The 20786-nt window shown below is 46.3% G+C and overlaps 1 protein-coding gene across 1 annotated transcript in view; it reads right to left on the reverse strand.

Annotated features, from left to right (window-relative positions):
- Nucleotides 1-20786, reverse strand: part of CACNA2D3 (calcium voltage-gated channel auxiliary subunit alpha2delta 3) — a 717352-nt gene that overhangs the window by 197332 nt on the left and 499234 nt on the right. The window contains exon 14 of the mRNA XM_036878109.2: nucleotides 1824-1841. Within this exon, the coding sequence (XP_036734004.2) occupies nucleotides 1824-1841 (18 nt within the window). The remainder of the gene's footprint in view (nucleotides 1-1823; nucleotides 1842-20786) is intronic.

Here is a 20786-nt window from a genome sequence, read left to right on the forward strand (position 1 = left end):
CAGTATTTGAGGGGAACTGATGCTGGTGAGAAGCTCACTGTTCTAGAACATTCCTCCGCACTGTCACTGAAATAGCCTCGGGGAGGGGAATGAAGAAAGTGTGGCCTATTAAAGATGCAGGGAGGAAGGGGTGGGCAGGCCGAGCGTACAGCACCCATGGGAGACTTGCCGTCCCAAGGGAGAAGCCTTCCATCTGCAGGTGCCTCTCAATGCCCTCACATTCCAGCCCAGAAAGCACCCGGACTCCTCAGTGCTGAACTTCCTGTGATTACAATAACATGCTTCACTTTGCAGGGCACGTGATGTCAGCTGATAACATGATGGCAGAAGGAAGGCGTGGGGTGAGCTAAGTACTACTGAACGAATCAGATGTCCCAGCAGCAGTCGTTCTTATCATGCTCTGTGTTGGTTTGTTCTGAACTTTGTTTAAAACATCCCATGGCCAAAGGCACTTTCAGTTCATGAGGAACCTTCTGCAACAGATTGTTTCTGTGTCTGGATCAGCAGAAATTTGACGGATAAATGCCAGTAAGTTGAGGCCCATCTATTAGGCATTGAATTTGTTAAGTCACTTTACAAAGAAATTTCAAGTGTGGGCAAATGAAGAAAGCGTGGCCTATTATAGATGCCAAGCTTTCCAGATAATTCTGGAAGATAATTGTGGAAGATAAAGAAGATATATAAGATAAATATGGAATTCTGACCATATATTTACCCTGGAAGCTGTTGCTCTATTCAAATATTTGAACATTTAATAAAGCGTTCAGTTCTTTTGAGATGGCACTGGAGTGTAATCAACATTACCACAAGCCAGGTCATGTACTATAATGTGTTGCCTTGTTTAAATATCTCGAATATATGTTAGTAACTGTGTGATGAGTTTACAGCTCTGGTTGTCCATCTGGTCTGAACAGACTGCCTTTTGTAGCACAGTTGTGCTATCTTGGCGAGAAGGAACCAAATCACTTCTGCTCTAAACTGGAGCGCTTAGGAGGTAAATTATTAAATTTAAATGTCAGAGCCTCAACTCTTGAAACAAAACCAACCCAGATAGAGCCCCCAGAAATCACTGTGTCTTCTGGAAGTCTCACTTCTGTTTGTGAAGACAAGAATAACGTAGCGGGCATCGTGTAACATGTTTTCAGCCACAACTGTCCTTAGGACACAATAGCAAGCCATGGGGATGGCCCAGCAAAGCCAGCGCTGCAACCACGTGGAAGATCTCGACAGAGAACATTCTAGATGGTGGAACCAGATCATCTCAGGCAGACAATGAGACCAGTGAAAGGGTGTGACTACTGGCAAGAACTCTGCTTTCATGCTCTCTGGGTGGAACAGAACACGAGCAAGCAAAGGGGCAACTGATTTTGCAATTAGTGAAACCCACAGTGGGGTGTGGGGTCGGGGGTCAGAGATTCGACTTAAGAGCCCAGAATCTAAAGTTGCTCACTGGGCCTTTCAAATTGTTCACATGATGTATCTCCCTAGAAAGTATCTCAAGGAAGTCCTGTAAGGAATGCTCTATTTGAAGGAATGTGCCACTTACTCTTACCTATTACTGGAGCATTTTTAGCAAAATGGTTGGGCACAGTCACCCCCAAACCACTGGCTCCAGTGGGTTCCTCAGTGGAACCAGCTTGGCAGGGAGACAGGGGACAGCTGCGTCTGTGGGCCTGTCCGCTCCTGCCCCACTTGGGGCTTCCAAAGCTGTAAGAGGGGAACCATTGCACTGGTCAGGGACAGGGCTGACGGCAGGAGGTCATGCACACATGCACAGCCCGCGAGCTCTGGCAATGACTGCAACGCGATGGAAAAGAGTTTACCTTTTGTGCCTGAGGGAGCTGAAAGATAAAGGGGGAAGAAAAAAAGAAGAAAAGAAAAAAACAATCATTATACAAGAAGTTAGGATTAATTATAAAACATCATTCGGCTACCACTGGCAAATGGGAAGACCAAAATGGAGAGAAAAAGAAGGAAATAAAATGAAAGCCAAGTCATTTCCCAAAATAAAGTTACAGTGCTGGGTGCTTGACCTCCTGTCTGAATCTGTAGCGTGGACAGGTAATCTGAGCTCGTGTTTTGAGAATCACACAGGAACTGGCCGGGCAGTTGAGTAACTTCCTGGAATCCTGGACCTGAGGTTCTTCTGTCGAGTGGCCCAATGCACACTCTTCCAAGACCCAGTTTCTTCTTCCTGTAGCCAGAAGTTCCCCACCAGAGGAGGGCTGTCCGGAGACATTTGGGGTTGTCCACACAGCAGGCAGAGGAGGGTGTGAGAGCTGCTGACCTCTAGCGGGTAGAGACCAGGGCTGCTGCTAAACATCTTAACAACGCACACCATGACCCCCCACGCCACAACAAATGATTATCCACCCATATGTCTTCTGTGCCAAAGTGGAGAACCCCTGCTGTACACGGAAGAATGCTCTGCTTTTAAAGTCAATTTTTCTTGCTTTGTAGCACTTTAACAGTTCCTTTATTGGTTAAGGAGACACACATGAGGATTTGTGCATTTGAGGTAAAGCTGATATTCTAAGAACAATGAAAAGGCAGTCAGTCATTCCATAAAAGAAGACATAATAGCTTTCCCAATGGCACAGGAAAGGAACTGAAATTATAGGGATGTGCAAGAAGATGAACATTTACGAGACACATTTGCCTCTTCTTCTAAAGAGCCATGAATCAGTGGTGGCTTAATGCCACAGAGTCTGTGACTGCCGCTATGGTGTTTCAAAAAGCGTTCTTCTGATCTGGAATGGAATGAACATTACCTATGTATTAAATACCAAATCTAAGAATTATATCATTTTTAAAATTTGCTTCTCAACATAGAGACCAACGTTGATTGATTGAGTGTGAACTTGTGACCAGGCACTAGGTTAAGCCGTTTCTTTGCATCTCACCACTAAATCACACCAACCCAATACTAGGTACCTTTATTATGCCATTTTGCGGATGAGAAATAAAATGGAATTTAGAGGTTCAATAACCACACAAAGTCCCACAGATGATAAATTGTGCAGCTGGGCTGCCTGACTTTAGGCCATGCAAATTCATAAAGGCCACAAACACCCCGCTTGGGAGCTGGACTGCAGACTTTCTGCCTCTTTAGTTTATAACATCTGAAGTGTAGGAGATGTGGGACATCTAAACCAGACATCCTAGGGTCTCCGCCTGAATCTTCTGCCTTCCCCAGGCTTTTTACCTTGGAAAGAAACCTCTCTTCAAATGTGTAAGACCAGAGCTTTCTGAACCCATCCTAAGGCCCTGTGGATGGAGCTAAGCAAAGGGTAGAAGGCATAAACCCCGAACAAAAGATGTCTGGGATCTGGGGGACTTCTCCAGAACGGTCTGAAGGATGTCCATGAAGAGCAGACCCTAGACTCTCCCGTGATCATTTGTTAAGCTATTTTATTCTGAAAGTTCTCCAAAGTTAAGACAGAAATACAAACATGCTTTTCGGATCTTTCCTACTACTTAGGATTGCCACTAACAAAAAGGAAGCTCACAGGTTCCTTCGGTGCTTCTCAGGAGCCCTGGAAAAAATGTATCAGGAGGTGAGAAATGAGCCTAAAGTGAGGAATCACTTAAAGAAAAGTCTCCTAAATATTAAATATATTTTCGTACAATGGAAAAGAAACCTCAGAGACACAAACATTAAGAGAATAATAAATGTGTAGTTCCTCAGGAAGGCATTTGTGTTGAATCAGAGCTTACACCATATGAAATGCATGGGGGGTGGTGAGAATTACAAATGGGTGAATAAAGACCAAAGCAAAGTCCTCTACCGGCTGCCGGACCCTATGGGCTCTGCCCTTTCTCTCTCTCTCTGCCTGGAAGCTTTACCCCAGCTGAGCAGCAAACATCTCTTTTTGACACCCCCACCTGAGCACATGAGAAAAAATCCTGGGGGTGAAAAATGAGAGACTGGCCTTCGCGGTGACGGCCTCCAGTTTAAGGCTGCGCTCAGAGTCTCTGCAAAACATGTGTTTCCCTCTAACTCACAAGAACAAAGAGCAACTTCCCCATTGGAGCCGTGCAGTAACATAAATTACAGCTTGCTATGCCCTAAACAGGTCAGACCTCTGAGAAGGAGCCTCAGAATAGAACACAACAAACTGAGAGGAGGCTGCTGGTAGGCCCTACCCGGGAAGGGAGGCGGACTGCCTGCACACAGGACCTGCCGTGGCCTCTGGCTGGAGTCTTGAGGCACGTGTCTTCCAGCCTTTGGCCAGGGTGCCTGTCTGCAGAAGGGGATGGTGGAGGGAAGGCTGAGGACTGGGCCAGATTTTGGACAGCCAACGGGTTTTGCCTTGGGAGCCAACTCTGCCTGATTAGCGATGGCTGTCTGGAGGGTCACGTTGAGAAGGATTCTGAAGTTATGTCTGAGTTTTTTGGAAAGAATGTAATAAACCACCAGCCATGTCTGCTGTGGCGTAAAAAATAAGGAATGACAAACAGTATCCCTGGACAGGATGACCTCCAAAGGTCTTGTTGTGCTTTTTCTTCATAGCTCTGAGCGCATCTGCGATTTGTTTGTTTAATGTCTTTCCTCCACTAGGTCCCTAGTGCTCTGAGGGCTTGAGCATTTCTGCCCCGCATGTAAGTCTCTCTTAGTTCTCAAGCTGGGCCTGGGCTGGCACTCACTGTGATAAAGAAGGCACCTTGTTACAGGGCATCCCGAGGGTGGATGCCAGGCGAAGAGAACTGAGGTGGCCGCCTTGAATCCACACCCCCGACACACCATGTCAATGACCCAAGCTGATGGCTTTCAAGAGAGAAAGAAACACTTCTGCCAGAAGGTAGACATGAATCTCTTGGATTCCCGCACGCCTGGCACAGATTTCTGTATGTGCACAGACTGTCTCCCCCACCCAAGGATGGGCTCCAAGCAGCCTGGGAACTGCCCCTGACGGTGCAGCTGGAGAGGCAAGGTCTCTTCCACAAAGACCTTTTCTTCTCTCAGCCCCATCGGGCACCGCCAGCCAGGCCGCACCTGCCTGGTCTGTTCTCTCGCTCACTAACAAGAGGGTCCGCACGGGCAGCTTCGGGTTCCCTCCAGGCCAAGCGCCCCCAGACTGCGCGATTCCAAGCCCAGTACACCCCACCCAGTTGCTTCTTTAAAGGAAGGGTAAGGAGAGCGGCCGTGGAGGGCTGCGGGCTTGCCCACTCCCAGGGGGAAGCTGCACGAGGGGTGCATCTGTGTGGCGCCCCCATGTGCCCATGGACAGGCTGAGGCTGGCATTCAAGAAAGAAAGAAGGGGAAGAGCGAGGGGAAGGTGGGCACGGCAGTAGTAACAGACGCAGCCACTCTTCCGTGGACACTCCCGACGGACCAGGGGCTTGGCGGAGGGCCAATGTGGGCAAGGTTGTCCTCACAGCGGACCTCTGGGTTAGATGCTGGTATCATTTTCGGGTCATAGATGAAGAAACAGACGGCATTCACAGTGGTTAATACCGCACCCAGGTCACCCAGCCAGGAAAGGCGCAGCCACGGGTGGTCGTCAAGTCTCTCTGCAGCCCCACCTCTGCTCGACCACTGGGCCCGGTGCTCCTCCTGTGGAGCGGGGGGTGCAAGCACCACCCCAAGCTCCAGGAGGATCTGGGTGCCTCTCAGCCCACTCTGTGTGGGCATCTCCCACATGAGAAAGGGGAATGGGAATCCTGGCACCCCCACCCTGTGGGAGAGGGTGGATAGAGGACAAAGAATCCAGCCTGACACATCTCTCGGCATGTCGGGTATGATGTACGGTGTGGCATAAATACGTGCCACCCCCTCCCCTGTCACAGACATTTACTTACTCTGCCCTCAGCCAGCCTGGAGCTCTGCCTCTTAACCCCACCCCTCACCCAGCAAACGCCTCCCTCTTTGGCCAGCTGTCACTGGCTTGTCTGACCTCTGGTATCATACCCCTCATCACACACCTTTCATAATACCACAGACCTCCTACTCGTAGCATAGCTGTTGCCAGCTATAGTAACTATCATTCTGCACCCTTTCTGGTAATAGAGATGCAACTTTTAGCCAGGCTCAGCTAAATGACCCTATTCGAGCTTGGTGCGGCTAAGTGACTCAGTCATGATCAATGAGATAGGCATGGTTTTCCAGATAGTGTCCTGGAAAGGGTTTCCTCCATCCTGTTGCCAGGAAGGTAGATGTGATGGCTGGGGCTTTAGCAGCCATTCTGGACTATGAGGGTACCTTGGGAATGGAAAGCACACACCAGGATGCTGAGAACAACAGTAATGATGGGCAAGTATAACACTGTGACGTGCTATCCACCATTCCAAATGCTTTATTATATTCACTTTTTAAAAACTGACAGGAACCTTATTTAGGTAAGCTCTATTATTACTTGTTTTGAAGACGATGAAATTACAAGGTCACATAGCCAGAAGATACATCGAAGCTGCATCCAAGGTTTTGGGCCAGGTAAATGCAAGCAAGGGACAGCCATTAACTGAGACAATGGGAGAAGAATATTTGAGGACAAATATCCGGAGTTTACTTTTACCCGAAGCCGACAATTGTAGGATGTCCCCTCGGCTTTCAGGTACACATGTAATAAGGTAGGTGGCCTGGTCACTGCCAGTAGACAGACAAGGCCGCTTAGGGAGGGAGCGCAGGCAGAGAGGGCTTGAGCCCGGGGACTGCATCATAGGATACCCCCCAATTTAGATGCCATGTGAAGAGGTGGGCCTGGGCCGGGAAAGAGCTGGGGGGGCCACGAGTGAGGCCAAAAGACGTCCAGGCACACTCTGGGTCCCTGACGATAAATAAAGGGGCCCGCTCCCCTCCGAGGGCAGGGAGTGTTCTTGTGTTTGGTCTCCTCCTGTTCTTCACTTCCACCCCAGCGGTTCACACACAGCCTCAGGGGCCGCCGACAAGCAGTCCACTGCTGTCCTTCATGGAACTCCCACAGGTGAGCAGACTTTTTCTCAAAAATGAAACTCCCATTAAAGATCTGTTGCTCAAAACAACACATTTCACTATGAAATACGTAAAGACCAAACACGGGAAACAAAGTGTTTTCCTGCCCACTGTGTGAAACAAGAAAAGCCTGGCCTACATGTGTTTATCCCATTTGTAAAGTTGGCCCTCCGCCTCGGGCCTCAGGAATGAGCGGTGAGTCCTTGCCTGCTGCACACGTTCCTCGGGCGCATTTTTTTCTGGTGCACGTTAACATTTATAACCTTCCATTCTTCTTCATTAAGCAATGTGGATAAAGGCCCTTACTCCTCTATATATCAGAGGGCGTTCTGTTAATTGGCTCAAACTCCAACACCGACGCCCAGGAGAGGAGGGTCTGGCACGTCTGAGTCAGTGGTGGAGGTCAGTCCCCGTCTGTCTGCTCCGCCACCACATGCCAGCCCACCCCTGACGCTCATCCTTCCCACGTCCACGCCTCCCCCGAGTCCTGTGTCTCTACTGCTTCCAGGATGATCTCAGGGCACAAGCCTGGTACTTGGCCAGCCCTGTTAGCCGAGCTTCCTTTGCCTCAAAGTCTTTGGGTGGCTGTTTTCCCTGATGGGCTGGTGCTAGACCCCCAAGTGTCAATTCCCTGGGACCCCCCCACCCTATCTCAGATGCCAGCCCTGGTGGCACCTCCTCGATGTGTCAACCTTAGGTGCCCTACTGTGGCATCATCTTGTTTATTCCCATCTTAGCATTCACTGCAGTCTGTAGTCTTGCAATCTGCTTTCTTATTACCGCTCCACATATGAATTTAAGGTCCATCTAGGAGCCGTATCTGCCTTATTCCATGTTTTATGGCAGGGGACTAGACCTGTGCCGTTGCTGGCCCTCGGTAAGAACTCTGCATAACTTTGTTGGAAGGATAGAGGGAGAGTGAGAGGAAAGAAGGGGGGGTTGGAGGGAGAGTCTTAGCGTCTGGAGGACCAGGTTCCAAGTCCCACCTCGCCCACCCACTAGCTGAGGCCCGGGGCCGCAGTGTGCCAGTCTGTGCCCCGGATTCCTCATTTGTCATCTTGCAGTTGTAACACTACGTCATGGGATTCACATGAGGGCTGAATGAAATAAATACCTGCTGAGAACCTACAGAAGCTGCTGGTCTGTATAGTTGCTGTTTTTACCCTTTGACCTCATAACCCCTCCTGGGTTGGCCCCAACTTCATGGTGTGTGAGGGGTCATACTAATAACCAACCAGCTCCCGGTCCCCAGGGGTTCCAAGGACATGGGGTCACAAGTCCCCATCAGGATCCAGCACTTCTTCCCAGTGGGTTATGTGAGGAGGTCATGAAGCCTGAATAAGGGGCCTTGGGCTGTGCAACTCATCCTGGGTGGGGAGGGGTGTGTGTGTGTCTGCTCTCACCCTCCACCCTTTCTCTCTGAGTCGCCCCCACTTTCGGAGAGAGGTTCTGCTCTGAGCTCTGTGATGTCAGCAAGGCCCAGACTAGGCCAACCAACTCATCACCGTGCCCTGGCCACGGTGACAAGCTCAGGGTGCCCATATGGCCCAACCCATGTGATGAGGTCTCCTAACAGCGTAACCCCAAATGACATCCTTTTCCCTTCTGCTCCTCTTCCCTGTCCCCACTCAGCTAGAGCCTGACAGGGTGCACGCACTGCAGGGCACAGACCACCAAACGGGGCCTGACAGCGAGGCCAACACCACGGGAGGTGGGGCAGCGGTACGGAGAGAACTCAGCGCCCCTGGTGCCATCTGAGGTCCGTGTCTCTCCTGGGGACTCAGTGTCTAGTGGCTTCCAGCTTAGCAGGACCCCTGAGGGCATCCTGAGAGAACCAAGTTCTTCTCATTATTCCTGTAAATACTCGCAGCTGGTCGTCTCTAGGTACGTTCTGGAGATGCTCACGACTAGACTCTACTTGCACACATCAAAGGAGTCATCAAAATATTTCCATACTGTTTGCTCAGCTTCAAAAATACTCAGGAGCAATTTCCTGAGACTGCGTCCAGTGCTAGGGGTTAACTTAGAAGCACACAGGGCACTATCTGCCTCCAAAGTCTGAGAGCTATTTCGGTCCTTATGATAAGCCAGACCCGCCAGGGGACCCGCGGGTGCCTCTGTCGCCATCCTCCCCTGGCCTCCACATGAGTGTCCGGCGGCATCCTCTGCCCCAACTGCCTCCCTCTCCTCCTTGAATGTGGGCACCTTGCTGCTCATCTACCACCCCCAGCCGAGGCGAGCCCCCGAGTCCCCGGCTCCAGCCGCCCCTTTCTCACAGTGGTGGTGAGGGAGGCAGGGGAGGAACGAGGGGGCAGCGGTGGAGGGGACAACCCCACGGGGGGGAGATGAGAGCAAAAGCAGGATCAGTAAAAGGAACACAGTACGATGAATTTTTCTATTTTAAAATTATTCAAGTCGCTGTGCAGTGTTTGTTTTGTATCCTGCAAGTCCTTCAAACCCTGTTAGAAACACTCCTGGGGACCATGGCATTTAAGTGTCCCAAATTCTCTTGCTCTTTCCAGTTTGGGTGTTACACCTGACCACATACAATTTACTAGTTAGTTCTCAACCTCTAATTAGGGGTACAGATGGAATTTGAACTTATTTTTCCAATAGTATGCTTAAAAGCAAGAAAAATACAGACAGAAAGACCCTTCTTTGTAACACACATATTTTTTAAATGTTCCTTTTAAAAAAAAGCATGCAAAGAATGCACATCATTTGTAGAATACTAGAGATGGGAGATGGGCAAAGGGGACATGTAAAGCCACCTGTGATGCTGACATCCATCGCAGATCTCAGGTAACATTATGTTAAGTGAGCAAACAGTATACAATCATCTGAATAAATGATACATTCCTTATTGAATCCCTTACTATTAGTTATGTAGGCTGCATTCACCTCCCTGCTAACATGAATGACACTGTAATAAACATCCCTGTGGTGTAAATCCTTGAGTGAAACTGTTGCAAACGTTTTCAACTTTTTAAGAAGTTGAGTTACTAAAAGCGCATTGCATATCTCAGTCCAGATGCTCTCAAGAGATGCTGTCCTAATTTACACTCCGACCAGGATTCTCTCTTTCCCATGTTTATTTCACCATCCCTAAGCCAACACTATATATTCGCATCTTAAAAAAATCTTCCAGTCATTTTAAAAAATATAGTATACAGATGAGCTTTTTCATGCTCCAGATGAGTTCAAGACAGGAAGACCACTCAACTCCAAAACCCCTGAGTGGCCAACAGGGCCTCGCTCAGATGTGGGTCCCCAGAGAGCATTTTGCTGCCCACTGCAGACTGGCGCCCCCAGGGCATTAAGCAAAAAAATAGTGGACTGATCACTAAAGGTCAGGCTTTTCAAACCTCATCTCAGATGAAAAAAATCTGATGTGTTTGTTGGAGTGGTACAGCCCTACCCAGATGAAAAGCAAGCCCGTGTAAATTATTCACTTGATGGGAGACAGCTTTTGGGACATTGGAAAATGTGGATTATTAATGGGCAAACCAGAACGATTCTCACATTACATATAGCTAAGGACTATCGGCGTGGGGAAAGCCCCAGACATTCTGCTTGTTATAATGTTCTGAAAATTCTCACAATTAGAAGTCATTTCTCATCAGGCTTCAACTCTGCATTGTACTGGAAAAACAACTTTCCAATTAAGATGGTCATTCTTCAGCCTTATTTTGGGTGGTCATTTTGCTGAAAAAGTATCTGCATTTCTGGCACCAGAACTTGCCGGGGCCCCAGGAGAACATGGGTTGGTAGGCTCAAAAGGGAATTTGGCCAAGTCCAGATAAAACCACTGCCGTGATGCATTTGTATTTCCTGCTTGAAAGCCACATTGGTCCGCGTGGCAGTCCGGGGATCGGTGCAGATTAAGGAGGATCTGATAGGGAAGGAAGCACCTTTCTGCAGGATTCATTCTGGAAAGATCTGAGCAGGATGCAAACCCACTCAGACCTTCTCCTGAACTCCCACTCTAACCAGTGTCACTTTCCAACATTGTGACTGCTTCCAGTTGAATGCTCTAAGCTGCTGGTTTTAATTAAAACTTAATTTGCAAAAATGTTTCATAATTTATGCATGTCATGGAAGTCCTCTGAGGCAATGAACTCGGAGCCAACTCAGGACCGTAAAAGGAGACACTGTGCTGAGAAAGTTGGGGGAGGAAAGGGACGTCGGAAGAGAAGTACCAACAGGGGTTCAACAGAGGAAGGCGCTGATGGTTTCTTTCAGCCTCCCAACCCGGATCTGCAGCCACCGGGGGGAAGAGACATGGGCCTTGGCGTCTGGAAGCAGAGTGCCGATGTGGCAGGTCACAGGCTCAGAGAACCAAAGTTGCCAGCAAAGACCAGAATGGCTTTCCTAGGAAGGCCGTGTCAGGGGAGATGGTGAGCCAAAGACCTTGAAACCCTCACAAACAGATGAATGGGTTCCCACCCGTCCCACAAAAGGAGACATAAAAAACCCTCAGAGGAAAATTAAGGGAAACTCAAGAATCTGCCATGAAATCATTACTTCACTCAACAGATGTCTTCAAGAGAGAACGTGCAGGGATCTGCCAAACTGTTGAACCACAAGGAAATCTGTACAGCAACTTAACTAGGAATATTGGGCCCCTAAGGAAAGACCCTCTCCTCAACACACATCCTTTGTTAATTGTAAAGTGAATGAATCTCCAGTTGTCGTCTACGTCTGCAGTGGAAAGAGTGTTAGGCAGTATTTGACATAGAAAAAAAAAGGGACCAGAAATGAAGGTAAACACACATTTTGTATACTCAGAGGATGGACCCTAACATCAGTGCTATAATTTCTAGTGGCCAACCTGAAAAATTACACATTTCACTAACAGCTTATCTGTGTCTCAACTGCAATGTCAATCTCTGTTTATCTCTCTACCATCTTCATCATTTCTATCTCCATCTCTAACCAGTGGTTCACTCGGTCCTTGCATTTCCTGCCACTAAGGAAAATCGTGGGCTGTTAAGTAAAGGCATAAGACTATGTGGTTCTTCCATCCATCAAGCCTGTATCTTACAGAGTGAACACATTAAGTGCACACTTGAGGGTAAAGGTGTGAGCTGTCAGCGACAGACCATCCTCTGTTGATGTTCTCAGCCAGGGGACCCTCCAGGCAGTCCCCAGCTCTACGATCCTGGTATGTGAGAAGCCGTGATCCTAGTCTATGAGAAGTTCTTTTCTATGAAAACTGATAAACATTTCCTTCTCTTACATACTGTTTTCACCTTGGCCTGTCAGGGAATATGTTTTGTGTTCACCCGGAAGGAGAAGAAACTGCCACAGCCATGCTGTGTTGAATGATGCTAGTTCTCTTTGTGTATCTAAGTACTTCTCGAGTCAAGGCTGGATCCTACCTACCAGCAATGAGAACTCACACAGGCTGGTGCTGAGCGCTTACACCAAGGCAGGTCAGGAGCTAAGGGCTTTGAATGGAGCCTCATGAGAAATTCTCGTGACAACTCTAGGGACCAAACAGAATCATTTACATCCTGTACATGGAAGAACTGGGACTGACTACAAGCTCTGTTTCTTGACCCGATAGGATAAACAACTCAAGTAATCCAGTTAGTCTTTTCCTGAAAACTTATAATCATCTATTAATGGATAATCAAGGGAATATAAAGTAAAAATAAAATGAAGAGGTCTGCCTGCCAGCAGACTGGAAAAGCGCTTTGTCCTCTGTGCGAGCTGGACGGTACTGACTGCTGGGCCACCTCAGGCTTCCTCTGGTCACGTTCGGAAAGCAGGGGCTCTAATAATATGCTGCGCCTGATTTCTCAAAATATGCTTTGCTCCGTGCTTTCCCCGAATCTGGGGCTTGGCAATCCTTACGCACATTTTGCCAAACACATGTTCCTATAATTTGGAAGTCTAAGTGCATTTCCAACGGAATTTTTCTTATGGTCTTGATTAATTTACAATGAAATCATAAAACAGAGTAACTCTTATCAAATATCTTCATTTCCTAGTGACTGTGTGTGTGTGTGTGTGATTTTATAGGGCTTTTTTTCCCTTAGTTAAAGAAGTTTGGTCTGATCAGTGATACTTGGGCCCAAATCTCAAAAAAGGCCAATATGCTCCTACAATTCACACTTAAGAACTAGAGGGTTCCAAATGCTAAGACCTGAGCTACAAAATGTTACCATGTATATTGGATACACAGGTTAGGTAACATTGTCAAGGAATTTTTTAGAAAAGAATTAAAAAAGGGGCTATCTCACAATTAAATTGACTTAGTATAGGATCATATTTAAATGAAAATTACCTCAATGTCATATCTAATAAATCACTGCCTTAAAAAGTTAAAAAAAAAGACATGTATTATTCTCTGATAAAATTAATCTAAACCCAGTACATTTTTTAATCTTAAATATGAATGAACAAGTAGAACAATTTAATTAAATAACCTTAAACGTAAAACAAGCTAATTATTATCATCATCTTTTATTTCTAAATTTCTACTGTGGGTTACAATGGAACAACTAGTACTAGATTAGCCCTCCTGATACAAACAATTAGGTAAGTGAACAGAATATCAAAAACAAATGTCCTTTGATATTGGTCAACATCAGCATAGACTTTGCTTCCTGAAAGAAGGCAAAAAAATGAGGAGAGATTTATAATCACTGTAAATCTCTACTTGGAGGTATTTATAAACCTCAGAGCAGGAAGGTTGAGACCAAGCAGAGTCTGGTAGTTGTGCTGAATTAAGGAGGAGGGAATCAGAGTTTACAGAGACTGAGGCAGCATGAACAGAATAGACAGATATTTATAACAATACAGTAGAAGTAAGACCAAGCCATAGAGACAATTACATTACATGTAAATGGACTAAATACACCAATTAAGAAATAGAGATTGTCAGGCGGGATAAAAAGAAAAATGATCCAACTGTATTTTGTCTACAACAAGTACACTTTAAATAAACAAATATGTAGGTTACAGGGAAAAGAATGGAAAATCTATAACCACAAAGCAATACTCATGAGGAAATTGGGGTGGCTATATTGATATTGAACAAAAAGAACTTCAGGGTAAGGAATATTATGAGAGATAAACAAAATATCTCATAATAATAAAATGATTAATTCATCAAGAAGACAATGTATGATTTTAATAAGAGAGCTTCAAAATACATGATGCAAAAATTGGCAGAATAAAAAATGAAAGATACATTTAGAATTTTCCTTGGTGATTGCAACAGTCCTCTCTTAGTAATTGATAAAACAACTAGAGAGAAAATCAGCAAATTTGTAAAAGACTTGAACATTATCAACCAACTTCACCCAATTGTTATTTCTAGAACAATATGCACAGTAACTGCAGAATACACATTCTTCTCACATACATATGAAATACTCACTAACAAAGTCCATATTTCGGGCCATAAGACAAGTAAGTGTCAGGAGAAAAAATTATTAAAAGCACAGGATATATTCTCTTACAAGAGAATCATATTACTGTGACTGATTTCTTACTTATCTAGCATAACCTGGAGGTACTTTGAAATTAACACACTTCTTAATAACCTACGAGTCACAAAATCCCCAAATCACAGTGACATTAGAAAATATTCTGAACTGAATGAAAATGAAAACACAATATATCAAAAGTTGAGAGATGTGGCTTTAATATTGTTCTTAGAAATGTAGTTTTAAATACTTAGAAGAGGAGAAAGGTTTAATTTCAATGGTTGAAGCTTCATTTTAAGTAAGTAGAAAAAAAGACCAAATTAAACACAATGTAATCAGAGGAAAATAAAATAAAAATAAGAGTGAAAATCAATGCAACAGAAAATGGACAAACAAAAGAGGAAAACTGGTACTACCAAAGGCTGGTCCCTGGAAACAACAGGAAAATTTTTTATAAGTACAGCTAGACTGATAAAAAATTGCAGTACCAGGAATGAAAGAGGGTATATCACAATAGATCCTAAATACATAAAAAAACAGTAACAATAGGAATATCCTTACACTAATAAATTAAACAATTTAGGTGAAGTGGACAAATTCCTTAAAACTTGATATAAGAAATATGGAATCTAAAAGCCCTACATCTACAAAATAAAATGAATTTGGAATGTAAAACTTATCCACAAAGAAAGCTCTGGGCTCAAATGGTTTCCTTAGTGAATTCGAACAGTATCCATGGAAATACAGCAATCTTACACAATCTTTTTCATAAGATAAAGAAAGAAAGAAATACATCTCAACTCATTTTACTAGATGGTCATTATCAAAACTTGGCAAACAAATCACAAGAAAAAAACAAAACATAGACTGGTGGTTATGGTGAACACAGAAGCAAAACTCCTTAATAAAATGTTAGCAAACTGAACCCAGCAATTAAACAGACACCCATCATGACCAAAAGGTGTTTATCATAGGAATACAGTTATGATATTCTTATAATTGATAATATAATTTACTACATATGGAAGGCTGCACTTTCCAAAGTGGGCCTTAACACTATCTCCCATGCTATGCTCCATTTATAATATAATGTTGACACTTGTCCTATAAGGTACTGAGGTCTATGTCCCCACCCCTGGGAACTGGGAAGACCTTTGTGATTGTGTCAAGCTAGAGAATATAGGGGAAACAGCACCATGTGAATCCAGGGACAGATAATACACACGTCATGTGCCTCTGCTAGTTCTGGGAACCCAACAGCCATACTACAAGGAAACTCAACCAGCCCGCGAGAAGTGAAAAGACGGTGTAGGCGTGGCCAGTGCAGGCATCCTGCTGAGGTCCTCGTCAACCACCTGACAATGAGTAAAGATGCCTCCAGACAGTCTAGTCTCCAGCCACGGAGTCACCCTTGCCTCAGCTAGAACCCCAGCTGTTGTGGAGGAGAGGTAAGCCAGTCTCAGTGTCCCCTGTCCAGATTGCTACCCCAGCATTTGTGAGCATACGAAAATGGCTGTTTCACACCCCTGTGTTTAGGGGTGTTCAGCAAGCAATGGTGACAGGAGGTAATACCATGGTCCCTGATTAAGAAAGGAGGAAGCTATACTTCCTGAGTGACTGGAACCACTTAGTGTGGGTGGCAAGTGGCAGAGCTGGGGTGTCAACCCAGCCTTCTCTGCAAAACCGCCGCACACGCTGATGGAGACCAAAGGCGTCCTGAGCATGGGCCACCGTGCTCACCAGGGCCCCAGCTCAGCGCGTTGGCCCCATCTGCAATGCACGGATGGTCTGGCCCTGGGAACTGCTTCTCTCAGGAAGACACTTGAGGTCAGGGTTTGGTGTGCATGAGTCACACGGCCAAAACGCGCTCACTATTAAGCCTTCAGCAAAGATATATCTCCAATGTCTACATTTATAAAGCTCAAGTAGCTCCACCGGCCATGAACTCTGGGCATTTATACAAGAGCTGGTGGAAACATGAGCTGAAGGAACTCTTCCCAGACAGCTGTGGAGAGCACAGGAGGCAGAGGAGTAAGACCCGTTACACTCCTGGCTCCCACTTCAGTACAGCTCAGGAGACGTCGGGGTGACCTAACAAGTTCTTAGTCGAGTAACAGGACAAAAATAAGTGATTCCTTCACTGCCTAGAGAGATGGGGGCATTTTCCATTTTCTGTCATCGCTGTTCACTCCACCCCATCCCCCGACCCCTCAGTCCTTTTTCCTATTATACAAATATCAGTTTATTCTCCATGGAGGTACAAGTCCTTTATCACCCGGACTTGAATACAATCTCTACAAATGCAGAAGAAAAGTAGCAGGGTTTGCTTAGACTCAGATGCTGGTAGATCTGGAGGGGAGCTGAACAGAGCAGCTACTTTATGCCTGAACAGCACCCATCCCTTTGGGGACCAGCACTTTGATTGGCCTGGGAGACAAAACCCACCCCCTCCTCTCGGCTCTTGTGGTTGGACGGGGGCTGCCTCTATCCTCCCCCAGATCCAAGGTGACTCACACCTGGCCAACCGGAACCCACCTTCCCTTGGCCCCTGGGACTGGACGAGCACCTGTGTGAAGCCATGAGTGGTAGCACAGGCCTCCCACTAGAGCCATAAGGAGACGACGGGCTCCTTTATAGGATGCAAACCCGGAGCTGCTGGTGACAGTCTTGACACCGCATGGGGAGGAAAAGTCTCAGCTGAGAATAAAGCCACGCAGAGATGGCAAGAGGCACGTTCCTGACAGCATTTGAGCACCTAGACCCAGCCTAAAGGGATCTATACTTTGCCACTCCAGTCTTATGATTCCACAAATTCCCCTTAGTGCCACGGGTCTGGCTGAGCTGGGCTTCCGTCACAACCACAGAGATCTGAGCCACGGAGGCAGCACACTGCCAGCTCTCCATACCACTGGTTCACGAATTCTCTGAGGAGCCCCCGAACTCTGGGAGCCCTGGGTGAACCACACAGACTGAGCACCCTGGCTACAATTTAATCAGCGCTGTTTAAATTTATTTTACTTAAGGCGGCCGTCGTATTTTCATGTGGATGAAAGAGATTAGCTAATTAAGAAGAAAAAAAAAAAAAGATGGTGATGCGGCTCAAGCACCTTATTTTAGAGGCCCAGAGAACCCAAGTGGCTTTCACAAAGCAAGCGGGCCTCCACCAATCCATCCCGCAGGCCCCCCGTTCGTTACCCCCTAAAACTAAGGCTGCCAGGGCTGCCCATGTCAGCTTTGGGTCCTGCTCCTGGGATGGAAGCACGTCTATGGCTTCCAGGCACTTTACCCCAAAATGCAGGAGGGCCCACACCTGCTTTGCTCTGGATGAACACCCCCAGTGTCAAGCTTTCCAGCATGTATCATGGACCCCAGACATCCAGGGAACTAAGTAGTGCATAAAATACAATACCACCCTGAAACCACGGTAGGCGTCACTGGAAGAGCCTCTTTCTGTGAATGGTGTGGCCTGCAGCAGGTGAAATGGGTGTGTTTTTAAAGATCCTGATATGGGAGAGCTTTGGTTAGAACCATCTTCTTCCATTCCTGCTGGGCTGGAGAAGAAGTTCTCGTGTTTGCCAGGAAACAAACTTATTTCTGTCCCCACTGCTGTCTGTCAGAGTAAAGGACAGAACTTCCTGAGTGTTCTAAAATAATGGTTTGGTTTTTGAAAAGACTTTTGGAATCTATCATGTTTAAAACTAAAAAAAAAAAAGAGCAAAATCTGGTCACTTTTGAGACAAGTTAATTAAGTCCCATCTGTCTCAATGTGGCTGCCCTCTATTCTGAAATAGAAAAAAAAAGAGACTCTAAAGTGGCAATAATGTCCTTTTAATTGAATAAACCAACAGTTTTCTCATTCTAATGAGCATAAACTGCTTACAGAAAAGATTTTATTTAAATCACCCAGAGTGATTACTTTAAATGCACCGTTTGGTTAAAAGCTACAGTCATAAATAATTAATTTTTCTTTTTACAAGGATTATGCAAATTTAAGCCACGAGGCTAAACATGGCAAGTGTCGAATCCCAAGTGAATTGAACTCGGGTTTCTCTTCCTGGCTGCTTCATCCCCGCGTCTGCGTTTGCACCTTCTCGGAATACAAACAGCGGCTGCCCTCCCCCACCGGGGTCTAGGGGGGTTCTTACACCCTCGGCCAGTTCCTTTTATTCCTGTTGAACACTGAATGAGACCAAGAAATGGGTGTGAGCAGCTTTGGGGCATGCCCAAATTATGCCACGCATACGTGAATGTCACCAAGCTGTTGGTGATGGAGGGAAACAGATGAATCGGTCAGGCACGTGTTTCCAAAGCACCTACCCTGGGCAGGCGTTCTGCTGGGTGGGTAGGGCGCAGAGGAATTGACTCCTCTTTGAGGAACTTCATAAGCTATCCGTAACAGAAATTTAAAGAAAAATACAAGGACAAAGACTGGACAGTAAAATCTTCATGTGTCCAGGGGCTGTGGCCGGTTAACTGCACAGCAGGAGACACCGGAAAAGCCAGGGTTCTGAGTTTCGGGCAGGGGTTTCCGGGTTAACCAACCTGAGATTCCACAACCCCTTTCACCGTGTCTGGCACTGCCTGGCAACAGAGACAGCCTTGAGCAACGCCAACGAAGAGAATCCCTGTCGGGGTGATGGGCTCCTGCCCCCAGACTGCAGGACACTGGGCACAGGGCCAGCTCAGCGTGGCAGTGGGAACAGAGTGCTGAGCGCTCAGTGCACAGAGACTGAGGGGTGTTCTGCCACTATTCCAGCTGCCAGAGCCCTTGTGCACAGGAAAGGAGGGGCTGGGGCACTGACGGTCTGCAGAAGACAGAAATGCATTCTGGAGGGTGGGAGGGGAGGGGGGTCAAAGTTGTAAATGGCACGGTCATGCATAAAGACCTTCCAGCCCCTGGCAGATTATGCCTGTGGAGTTTCCTTTGGCCATTGGCTGGTTTTAAAGTTTCTGAAATGAATACCTTGAGATGGTGCATGCATGAGCTAGGACAGCACAGCGCCCCGCACCCCCACCACTGGGCGTTCATTCTCAGAGCGCTCTGCACACTCACCTTACCAGGGCCCCCGGGACATGTGCATTGGTGCCCCCGACATGGACGATAAACAGCACATGGATGTTACACTGCTGGCTGGCACTTGCAGCAGATAACCCTGCTTTGGCTGCCACAGGACTAGTCGGTGAGAGGGGAGAAGGCAGATCCCTGGGAGACAACGCTTCCTCAGTTGTCCCCCTTTAATCCAGGGCGAAGCCAGAGGCACAGGGGGTTGCACAAACAGTCCCAGGTGACACACTGCTAAGTGGCCCAGAGCCTGTGACCCCAGGCCCTCCGGCGCAAAGGCTGTGCTCCTAACCAGCATGGTCCATCCCTGCCTCCTCCACCGGTGACACAAATACTTATACAAGAAGCTCATGCAACTCTTCTAAAACACCATGCTGCAATTCTTTGGGAGAACAAAGCAGGGTGGCCTCTGCTCCTCAGCCTATGGGATTACGCCAGGCTCACTTCAGAGGGGACCCAAACTGGCCACACGGACTGCGGCCATAATTTACTTGTAGTTTAGAGGAGCTTTAGAGAAAGCTCAAACAGCTCATGTAGCTAGAACTAAATAGCAATTTAGTGAGTAATGAGTAAATGAATCAGAGGCACAGATTAAATTTCCATCCAAATAACCATAGGTTTCTCAATTAAGAAGGGAGAGAACATGTTTGGCAAAACAGTCTGATTTGGGCCTTAGCCTCGTGGATTTACCCTGCCTACTTACTGAATACGGCAGTGCACACAGATCCGGGGGATCTCAGGTCTGGGGTGTGCTCACACACTTTATTCAGAACGAGACATGTGATGATGACTTCACAGTGTCAGGCATGCCCCTTTGCTATCATAAAGGAATTCCAACATCACACCACTCAGTGTTTATGCAGGGAGCAATCAGGGGTGTTCAGACACAAGTGTTTTCTAGCTCAAATAACTCACCAGTTTTATTTTAAAACATTTACACTCTACTGCAGAATTGACACTTACAATTTTTAAAACAAATGCCCTTAATGGATATTTGGGAAAGTTATTCAAACTTTTAAATCCCCAATTTCATCATCTGCAAACGGAAATAACAATAGCACCTATCTTATAAGACTGTTACCCATTTATACTTAAAGACATTTAATTTTATATTTAAATATCAATGTTACATCCTTTAGAGATAATTTGACATATAGTTATGTGATGTGTCGAGCTTTTTGAGTTGTGTCTGGCCAATAGTATGTATTTAATAAATGTATGTGCAATTATTAAAATTATTTTTGGCTGCCCAATCAATATTCTGTAGTTCTAGGGAATGGTAATTTTTTGCTAAATAAAGGTTATTAAATGTCTCCTATATACCACATACTGAGAATTGATGGAGAAAACTTTT

The sequence above is a fragment of the Manis pentadactyla genome, chromosome 1 (genome assembly GCF_030020395.1).
Source record: "Manis pentadactyla isolate mManPen7 chromosome 1, mManPen7.hap1, whole genome shotgun sequence".
Lineage (NCBI taxonomy): Eukaryota > Metazoa > Chordata > Mammalia > Pholidota > Manidae > Manis > Manis pentadactyla.